This window comes from Oncorhynchus masou, chromosome 5 (assembly GCF_036934945.1).
Source record: "Oncorhynchus masou masou isolate Uvic2021 chromosome 5, UVic_Omas_1.1, whole genome shotgun sequence".
Taxonomy (NCBI): domain Eukaryota; kingdom Metazoa; phylum Chordata; class Actinopteri; order Salmoniformes; family Salmonidae; genus Oncorhynchus; species Oncorhynchus masou.
In genome coordinates this window covers 22298207-22308543 of record NC_088216.1, presented here as the reverse complement: position 1 = coordinate 22308543, position 10337 = coordinate 22298207, and the positions used below count along the sequence as shown (strand labels likewise).

The 10337-nt window shown below is 40.8% G+C and overlaps 1 protein-coding gene across 1 annotated transcript in view; it reads left to right on the top strand.

The window, feature by feature from the left end:
* Window positions 1-1193: 1193 nt before the first annotated feature.
* The window catches only part of LOC135537166 (E3 ubiquitin-protein ligase NEURL1-like), a 70952-nt gene continuing 61808 nt past the window's right edge, over window positions 1194-10337 (top strand). Inside the window, exon 1 of the mRNA XM_064963379.1 lies at window positions 1194-1473. Coding sequence (XP_064819451.1) covers window positions 1440-1473 — 34 coding nt within the window. The 5' untranslated portion in view covers window positions 1194-1439. The remainder of the gene's footprint in view (window positions 1474-10337) is intronic.

The window sequence follows — 10337 nt, the reverse complement described above, 5'->3', positions numbered from 1 at the left end:
TCACCATCTCACCTCAAGTGTTTGTTATGGTTACGTAGCCGTAATCGTTACAGGGAGAAATGGTAAATATTATTGTCAGCATGATTCAATGGTAATGTTTTCAACTCAAACAAGAAGGGCTTAGCTAACCAGTTGTTTTCATCACTCTCCTCTGAATACTCCAAATGGAACTTTTATGACACCACCCTTACACAACAATGCCATGTCTCACTGGGTAAAATGAATAGAATTCCCCAGCATAGATCGAAATATCTTATTTTGAACAGTGCTGGCTCCATAGAATTAGGAATTAGAATACAGTTGTCATTTAATAGGCTCTATGAGGTTGGTTCGCAATAGCGGTGGCACGTGTGAATCATGAATGATTGATTGGAGGGGGATTTTTCATTCATTGTAGGTCAAGATAGTAGACATATATGTGTTCAACTATTCTTAACATTGGTTGCCTTCCCAAGATCCCCCACCACCCACCCCAACCCCCGATAGAAACACTCAGCCCATAAGCCTTTTCATTCACCCTTTTTGCCAATATCACTTACATCTGTCACTCCTAGTCATTCACAAAGCCATTATCACCCTTAAGAGATATCTAAGCAGCGAACATCCTTGAGGGTAATGTAAACTACTCCGAGGCGGAGGGGCTCCGATGTCACCGTGGATACGTGATGACAGCTTAAGTCAGAGGCGTGACTCTTGAGGGGTCACCCAGGCTGTCTGCCAGGGGCAGAGGGGCCCCGAGGCACACCAAGAAGAAGAAGGGACTCACTTGAGGTGAAAGGCAGAGTGCTGAGGGTAAAGAATGTGACCACTTGGTTCCTCTGCCCCACTCTGGACCCAAACATAGTGTGGTTACTCATGAGAGAGAGGGGAGGACACTGTGAGAGATAAGCCCATAGAACTAGCGCTCCAGCATAGCCTATAGCTCTCACATAGTCTGCCTATGTCCACACTCTCCATTGTATACTATGCACATCTTCGTTTTATGTTGACAGTGCTTTAAAATGATTTGCAAGACAAATTCTCACTGGAAGGCAACGCAACGTTCCATTGTATTTTATTATATTCTATTCTAGGGTAAAGCCTACACTGAAATTGTCCAAGTGTCCTCGTATACACGTATCCTTTATGATTGTTGGAAACTGGCAGCGAGTGCGTTAATGACGCCTTGTCTTGACTCCACCTTTTATGTAAATGTTTGTGTGTGAGTGGGGCTCAAGGCACTGAGAGCGCACAGTGAATGGAGGAGCAGCCTTCACTACCGCTCTGCTTGGTGCTTAGGGGACCTGGAGTGCACTGTGTTTATATTCCAATCCGGAGAAAGAACAACCGCTCTGGATGTAGCCTCCAATCATGTTGTCGGCGTTGTATTGTGCATCAACACCGCAAGTGTTTGAATATTGAGAGCTGGGATATAAGGGCTGCCGACTGGAATTGTAGTCATGGGAGGCCAGATAACGCGAAATGCCTTGTACGGTAAGGAAAAATAACATTTAGATACACTCATAGATCACGTCACCATTTCTTATACTGTACACACTGTAGGTTATAGTTTCGTTCAATTTGCAATGCAATGGAGAATAGTTGGAGAGTGCAATTCCTGTCGCGTAAAATAACGTTGCGTGTGTATCAGGTAGGCTACCCAAATTCTGATGTCACACAGATGTCACACCATAGACAGTTCATTATAGACATTTGCATACATTTGCTAGGCTACAGAAGGCTATTCCCCAGTATATATATTTCCCTTTGATCAGTGTTAAAGTAGAAATACAAACATTAAAGCTTTTCCTTTAGGTCGATTTTAGACATTTTGTATTGATTGCAGTTAAATCATTTATAGCAATTTATAGGAAAACCTCCTGATGTCATTATTCGTCCGTTTCCACGTTGATACCATCGTTTGCGTACTTCCTCAGTCGCCTTCTGTTGATGATAGTAACTGCAGACGCAGTTTGTAAGAAAGTTGCGGGGTCCCCCCAGTATATTTCAGTTGTCTCACATCGGTGTGGGGGTTTCCCCCACTCTGTGCACTGGGGGAAGTCAGTCATATCCAGCTGTGCTGTTAGTGGGCCAACCAAACCAATCAATACATCAATTTGTGTTTACTGTATGTGGGCTATCACAGCTTAGCTCATCCTCTGCACAGCCTTATTGCCAAGTCCCAGAATTACAGTAAATGTCTCTAAAGAACAACATTTTAAAGGATTCCGTGGGCCTATGAAATGGTATTTTAACAATAAAAATGACATGTATTCATTGCACTTGGACACCGTATCGTTTACCATTGAGCGTAAGCTATATGTTCTATTATTCAAGTCTATGGGCTGTCACACATGTAGGTCAGAACACATCTAAAACCACATACAATCACATCCACCCAAGTAATATAATAAATACAATTTTTTATTTTTTATTTAACCTTTATTTAACTTGGCAAGTCAGTTAATAACCAATTCTTATGTAGTGCCTTGTTCAGGGGCTGAACGACACATTTGCCCCAACTCTCCAACCACTTGGCTACCTGACGCCTCAACATACAGTTGAATAAAAACACAGTGCTGCTGCAATGCATTGGATCAGGTTACTAAAGGCCTTGTCTAGATAACACACGTTGACTTAGTTGTCTGGACCTGTAGCTGTGGAGTGGCTTACCTCCACTGTGAGGGACATCAAGTCCCTCACAGCCTCCCAGGAGTCAGACCACCTGATCATTAGGTCTAATTAAAGCCCATTGATGAATCCAATTAGGTAGATAAGGACACAGTAGTGCCTGACACAACAGGACAGCAGTGAGTGTGTGTGTGTGTGTGTGTGTGTGTGTGTGTGTGTGTGTGTGTGTGTGTGTGTGTGTGTGTGTGTGTGTGTGTGTGTGTGTGTGTGTGACTTCTCACTGTAGGGTAGGATCAAGGTCTAGTTTCTTGGTTTTACACCGCTCTTGCTGTGTCTATACGAGAGGCGTTAGCTGAAATCTAACTTTCTGTACGATTTTAAGTGAAGGAGTTTCTGTGTGAAGTGGTGAAAAAGCCGGTTCTGTAGCAATAAAGTCAGTTCTGTAGCAGAACACATCAGGACAGTGTTGTGTTGGGGCTTGATTGTGTAATGGAGCTCTCTGCTGACTGTGTTGGGAGCACTTGTTGAGGCTCTTTATCGACTCAAAGTGGGCCAGCCTTTCACCCTTGATCGTGTGTGTGTGCGTGCGTGCATGTGTGTGTGTCACTGTGTTTTTAATGAAGTTTGAGTGGCCCTAGACTTTGATTGTAAGTTAGTACATTATTTAAAATAGAACTGCCACTGTGGATAGGAAGAGAGTAAGAGAGATACTGAAGAGTTGAGTTGAGATGAGAAATCAATGTTTAATAAGTGGGCCAGCCTTTCACCCTTGATTGTGTGTGTGTGTGTGTGTGTGTGTGTGTGTGTGTGTGTGTGTGTGTGTGTGTGTGTGTGTGTGTGTGTGTGTGTGTGTGTGTGTGTGTGTGTGTGTGTGTGTGTGTGTGCATGTGTGTGCGTGTGTGTGTGTGTGTGTGTGTGTGTGTGTGTGTGTGTGTGTGTGTGTGTGTGTGTGTGTGTGTGTGTGTGTGAGAGAGAGAATGTTATCCTCTATTGGAAGCTCAGTCTCCAAATACGAGCTGCTTATTGGTGTGAATGTCTTATCAATGTTCGGTATCTCACCTTGTCCTGCGAACATAAAATTTAATTTGGATATAGTCATGGGACAGAAGAAATGCACACAGATCATTCATCATGCAGAGGCCAAGAGGCTGTTCATGATTAACGGCTAAACACATATCGTCTGTAGAGAGAGAGAGAGAGAGAGAGAGGGAGAGAGAGAGAGAGAGAGAGAGAGAGAGAGAGAAAATATGAATGAAACAAGTAGGAATAGAGAGAGAGCAGTAAGACAGGGTCTACTAACAGAGTAGTGCCCAGTGTGTTTAATCATGGCCTCTTGCCATGGTGTGACAGGAACATATGTCTAGGGGGTCAAGTGGCATTGGTGGGTGGTGACCGTATGGTGATCGTGCCACCAGTGTCTCCCTCCCTGTGGATCCAGACTGGGTTCACGTGAGTCAACACACACATAGTGTCACACACACACACACACATATACACTTTGTGACAATGCACATACCCCTGTTGTCGTCATATTCCTCTTGACTTGACAGGTCACCTTCGAGGCGGCACTTAACAACTTTGTGTGTGTGTGTGTGTGTGTGTGTTTGTGCGTCAGTAAAAATAGCATCCTGCTTGCAATCAATATACTCTCACCAGGCTCCTCCACAAAGCACTACAAATCTCCTGCGGAGGAGCATAGAGTCATTATATTGTCATATCGAATCGAAAATGGTTATTACTTATTGCAGCTGCGTAACACTGTTCTCTGGGGGAATGTGGCAACATGGGTGAGCTCAGGTGAGCGACTTAGCGAGACGAGAGTCCTGACGTGAGGTATTGATTAAGTTGGACAGCTCACCTTGCACTCTCAGGCCGTCATGACACCATGATGATGGTGTCTAAATTATTCAGCTGACATAGTCTCGGTTGAAGCAGAGGGAAAGGCTCTTTGAGAATGGAGCTAGCAATGTCGGTACATTTAGCCTGTGTTGGTAGTACATGTTGTATATATTTTGTGTGTTATCTATGGAATTGCGCACAGGAATAGTTATCCTCTTTCCAATCATTTTCCTTTTGTTATCTGGAAAAACCTTTTATCTTGAAATCTCTCGGGCCTTGCATCTATCAAGTGCAAATCAATGGTGTTGTCATGTCGTTGCCTAGCAGCAGACGAGGTAGTCTGGGTTACCACAAACATATGAGCTGCCATGGCGCCCAGTTAGAAGAGCCGTAGAGCATAAGGCAGCCATAGGTACAGTATCATTGGCAGTATTCTCTTCCTACCTGTAAACCCAGAAGGATAGTATTGGGTTTTATGCACTTGATCTGTATCTCTGTCATAGCAGCTGTTATTCACACATTTACACTTAGTAACCTCAGCCTCGTATACCTCAGTCTAACTTATATTACCAATATGTTGTTTACACATTTACACTTAGTAACCTCAGCCTCGTATACCTCAGTCTAACTTATATTACCAATATGTTGTTTACACATTTACACTTAGTAACCTCAGCCTCGTATACCTCAGTATAACTTATATTACCAATATGTTGTTTACACATTTACACTTAGTAACCTCAGCCTCGTATACCTCAGTCTAACTTATATTACCAATATGTTGTTTACACATTTACACTTAGTAACCTCAGCCTCGTATACCTCAGTATAACTTATATTACCAATATGTTGTTTACACATTTACACTTAGTAACCTCAGCCTCGTATACCTCAGTATAACTTATATTACCAATATGTTGTTTACACATTTACACTTAGTAACCTCAGCCTCGTATACCTCAGTCTAACTTATATTACCAATATGTTGTTTACACATTTACACTTAGTAACCTCAGCCTCGTATACCTCAGTCTAACTTATATTACCAATATGTTGTTTACACATTTACACGTAGTAACCTCAGCCTCGTATACCTCAGTCTAACTTATATTACCAATATGTTGTTTACACATTTACACTTAGTAACCTCAGCCTCGTATACCTCAGTCTAACTTATATTACCAATATGTTGTTTACACATTTACACTTAGTAACCTCAGCCTCGTATACCTCAGTCTAACTTATATTACCAATATGTTGTTTACACATTTACACGTAGTAACCTCAGCCTCGTATACCTCAGTCTAACTTATATTACCAATATGTTGTTTACACATTTACACTTAGTAACCTCAGCCTCGTATACCTCAGTCTAACTTATATTACCAATATGTTGTTTACACATTTACACTTAGTAACCTCAGCCTCGTATACCTCAGTCTAACTTATATTACCAATATGTTGTTTACACATTTACACTTAATAAACTCAGCCTCGTATACCTCAGTATAACTTATATTACCAATATGTTGTTTACACATTTACACTTAGTAACCTCAGCCTCGTATACCTCAGTATAACTTATATTACCAATATGTTGTTTACACATTTACACTTAGTAACCTCAGCCTCGTATACCTCAGTATAACTTATATTACCAATATGTTGTTTACACATTTACACTTAGTAAACTCAGCCTCGTATATCTCAGTCTAACTTATATTACCAATATGTTGTTTACACATTTACACTTAGTAAACTCAGCCTCGTATATCTCAGTATAACTTATATTACCAATATGTTGTTTACACAAATTGCTTGTCTATACCACAAGTTGCTTCTCTATAACACAAATTGCTTGTCTTTAACACAAATTGCTTCTCTATAACACAAATTGCTTGTCTATAACACAAGTTGCTTGTCTATAACACAAGTTGCTTGTCTAAGTCGCTCTGGATAAGAGCGTCTGCTAAATGACTTAAATGTAAATGTAAATGTATAACACAAATTGCTTGTCGATAACACAAATTGCTTGTCTATAACACAAGTTGCTTGTCTATAACACATATTGCTTGTCTCTAACACAAATTGCTTGTCTACACACTTTGCTTGTCTATAACACAAATTGCTTGTCTATAACACAAATTGCTTGTCTATAACACACTTTGCTTGTCTATAACACAAATTGCTTGTCTATAACACACTTTGCTTGTCTATAACACATATTGCTTGTCTATAACACATATTGCTTGTCTATAACACATATTGCTTGTCTATAACACATATTGCTTGTCTATAACACATATTGCTTGTCTATAACACATATTGCTTGTCTATAACACATATTGCTTGTCTATAACACATATTGCTTGTCTATAACACAAACATTATGAATGTATGATCCATAGAGGCACCTCAGTATATTGTTAGCTTGATTAATGTGAGTGTGTTTCGTTGATTAATTTCATAGTTGTTGGTACATAAAGCCGAAACGCCATTTGCTCATGATATACACATTGTATATGTGCGTTCAGACAACCTATGCAAACATCGTTAAAATGTTGTTTGTCGCATCCCGGGTGGTGCAGTGGTCTAAGGCACTGCATTGCAGTGCTAGCAGTGCCACCAGAGACTCTGGGTTCAAGCCCAGGCTCTGTCGCAGCCGGCCTCGACCGGGAGATCCATGGGTTGACGCACAATTGGCCTAGTGTCCGGATTAGGGAGGCTTTGGCTGGTCGGGATAATCCCTGTCTCATCGCACACTAGTGCACACTAGCGACTCCTGTGGTGGGCCGAGTGCAGTGCATGCTGACCAGGTCGCCAGGTGCACAGTGTTTCCTCCGAACACATTGGTACAGCTGGCTTCCGGCTTGGATGCATGCTGTGTTAAGAAACTGTGTGGCTTGGTTGGGTTGTGTTTCAGAGGATGCGTGGCTTTCAACCTTCATCTCTCCCGAGCCTGTATGTAGTTATTGGATACCATGAAATTGGGGAGAAAAAGGGGGTAAAACTTCTTTTTTTTAAATTTGAAACTAAATACAAAATGTATATCCTGTATTTATTTTGTGTAATCTTTATTTTATAAAACTTTTTCATTCCCCCAATTCCCTGTATTTGTAAGCAGACATTCAAATCCTCTATTCCTGGTGCTACTCTGGTGAAATAAGAAGTGACTGTGGGTCGATCATAAGGCTAAGTCTGCCCAGAGTGTGTGTGTGTGTGTGTGTGTGTGTGTGTGTGTGTGTGTGTGTGTGTGTGTGTGTGTGTGTGTGTGTGTGTGTGTGTGTGTGTGTGCATTCGTGCAATTCTGTGTGTGCATGGTCGTGCATGTCTGTGTGTTGGTCCCGGCTCTCTGGAGGATGTGTGAATTAAGCTTTGTTTTGTAGAGAAGCTAGCCTGGGGAGCTCGCGGTGACACTGGACATTAGTTTGTATTTTATTTCATTTTTTTGTCATTTAGCAGACGCTCTTATACAGAGCGACTTACAGGAGCAATTAGGGATAAGTGCCTTGCTCAAGGGCACTTCGACAGATTTCACCTAGTCCGCTTGGGGATTCGAACCAGCAACTTCTTGGGTTACTGGCCAAACCGCTCAAACGCCAGGCTAACATCCAGCCCACACTTCAATGAAGAGGAGAGAGGGGAGGTTCTGTTGCTTCGCTGTGGGTCTCAGTTGCTGATAGACACCCTGGCAAGCTCCATTGTCCCTGCATTCTTAGAATCCTGCTTGCCCTATGTTGCCACAGCAATTCTGTTTATGGCTTTATTATGCTTTGATGCTATTATGCTTTGGCACATTGTGCGAGGATAGTATGACATAATACCTGTTTTCTTGTGGAATCATAACTGTGTATTATAAGGAGAATAGTATTATGAGGACTAATACCATGTGTATTATGAAGACATTATTGTATTATGATTAGTACCATGTGTTTTATGAAGACATTATAGTATTATGAGGACTAATACCATGTGTTTTATGAAGACATTATTGTATTATGATTAGTACCATGTGTTTTATGAAGACATTATAGTAATATGATTAGTATCATGTGTTTTATGAAGACATTATAGTAATATGATGACTAACACCATGTGTTTTATGAAGACATTATTGTATGATTTGTTTTATGACATTATAGTAATATATCATGTGTTTTATGAAGACATTATTGTATTATGATTAGTATCATGTGTTTTATGAAGACAATATAGAAATAGGATTAGTACCATGTGTTTTATGAAGACATTATAGTATTATGATTAGTACCATGTGTTTTTTGAAGACAATAGGTTTGGGTGGTAACCAAATGTTCATATGTGACCCACCACCTTGATTCGGTCCTATGTAGCAACATTTGAAATGGTGTTTTTTACATTGATGAAAGGCGAGACTCGGAGCTAGAAAGTTGTATATCATACACTGCAGTTGAGGAACAATGGGAAATGAATTATTCTTTGAAAATTGATAAACGTTTGGTACACCGACTGCACCGGTTTAGCCGTTGCCCCCCCCCCCCCCAATGTCTTTAAGATTTCACTTGTGAGGCCATGTACTAAACGCAAAAGGCTCTGAATTTACGAATGGACAATCTGACAGCACAGTCGCACTCACCAACACTCTGGATAACATAACAGCCTATCCAGCTCTGCTAAGGCGAATGATGTTCAGTGAGCTGTTCTCTCTCTCTTAGATGTCTGGAAGTAGCTGGCAAGTTAGTACAGAACGCTCGGATCAACCCTTAAAGACATGGGTGGAGCTAAGGCTTAAGAGGGTGTGAACAATGCTGAATGGGAATAGACAAAGAAGTGCTCTTCAATTGTAGTACCAAAACAATGTAGCAATGACTAGTCAATGATTCCCACTGTTGCCCTCTTTTGGCCATGGCTGGCAAGCCTATTCACTGGCTAACCTCAATCTACCCTACAGTACATAAGCTGTGTGTGGCAGGTCAGTGAGTAAGGTAGTGTAGTAAACAACCGAAGATAAGATGAAGAATTAAAGTGGTGAAAGTAGTAGTAAAAAACACACTGTCTAATCCTTGGTCTATATCCTAATCTGACTTTGGTGCAGGCCATGTTCTTCTTCACATGACCGTCTCTGGTAAACAAACTACATCAAGTAGAATCAAAGTTTACTTGTCACATACAGAGGATACAGAAGGTGTAAACGGTACAGTGAAAGAAATGGTTACTTGCGGAGTGGAGTCTTTTGTTCAGACCCATAATGCCAACCCATACTATCATGCACCATGCACGATTTTGCAGGTAGCTAAAATTATCCATCTTGGTGCAATGTTAGCTAGCGAGCTAACATGAGGCTATAACTAGCAATGCATACGGCTGTCAAAGATACAAATGATATGACTACACAGCTCATACACGTAACATTAGCTAGCAAGCCAGCCAGCTAACGTAAGCTAGCTAGCTAACAGTATGCTTTAAAGTCGTTCTCATTGCAAGTTAATTATCTCCTAACGTATTGCACAAGTTGACTGCAGGTATTTACTTAAAAAGTAGGTACAAATATTTTCATTTGGATTCATGTGTGAGGCCATGTACTATGAAAAACTTAAAATAAATAGTTTCAATGGTATTGACGGTATTGAAAAACTATCCCGTGGCTATTTCTAAATACCCCAGTATACGGTATACGGTATACCGCCCAATCCTAGAAGACAATAGTATTATGATGACTAATAACATGTGAATTATGAAGACACTAGTATTATGATGACTAATAACATGTTTATTATGAAGACAATAGTATTATGATGGCAAATTCTGTTTTATGTGGACAATACCATTATGAGGACTCAAGTGCAATCATATGAATGACCGTTATAACTGAAAGTGCCCGATCCTAAGATACAAGCAGGAGGTCATTA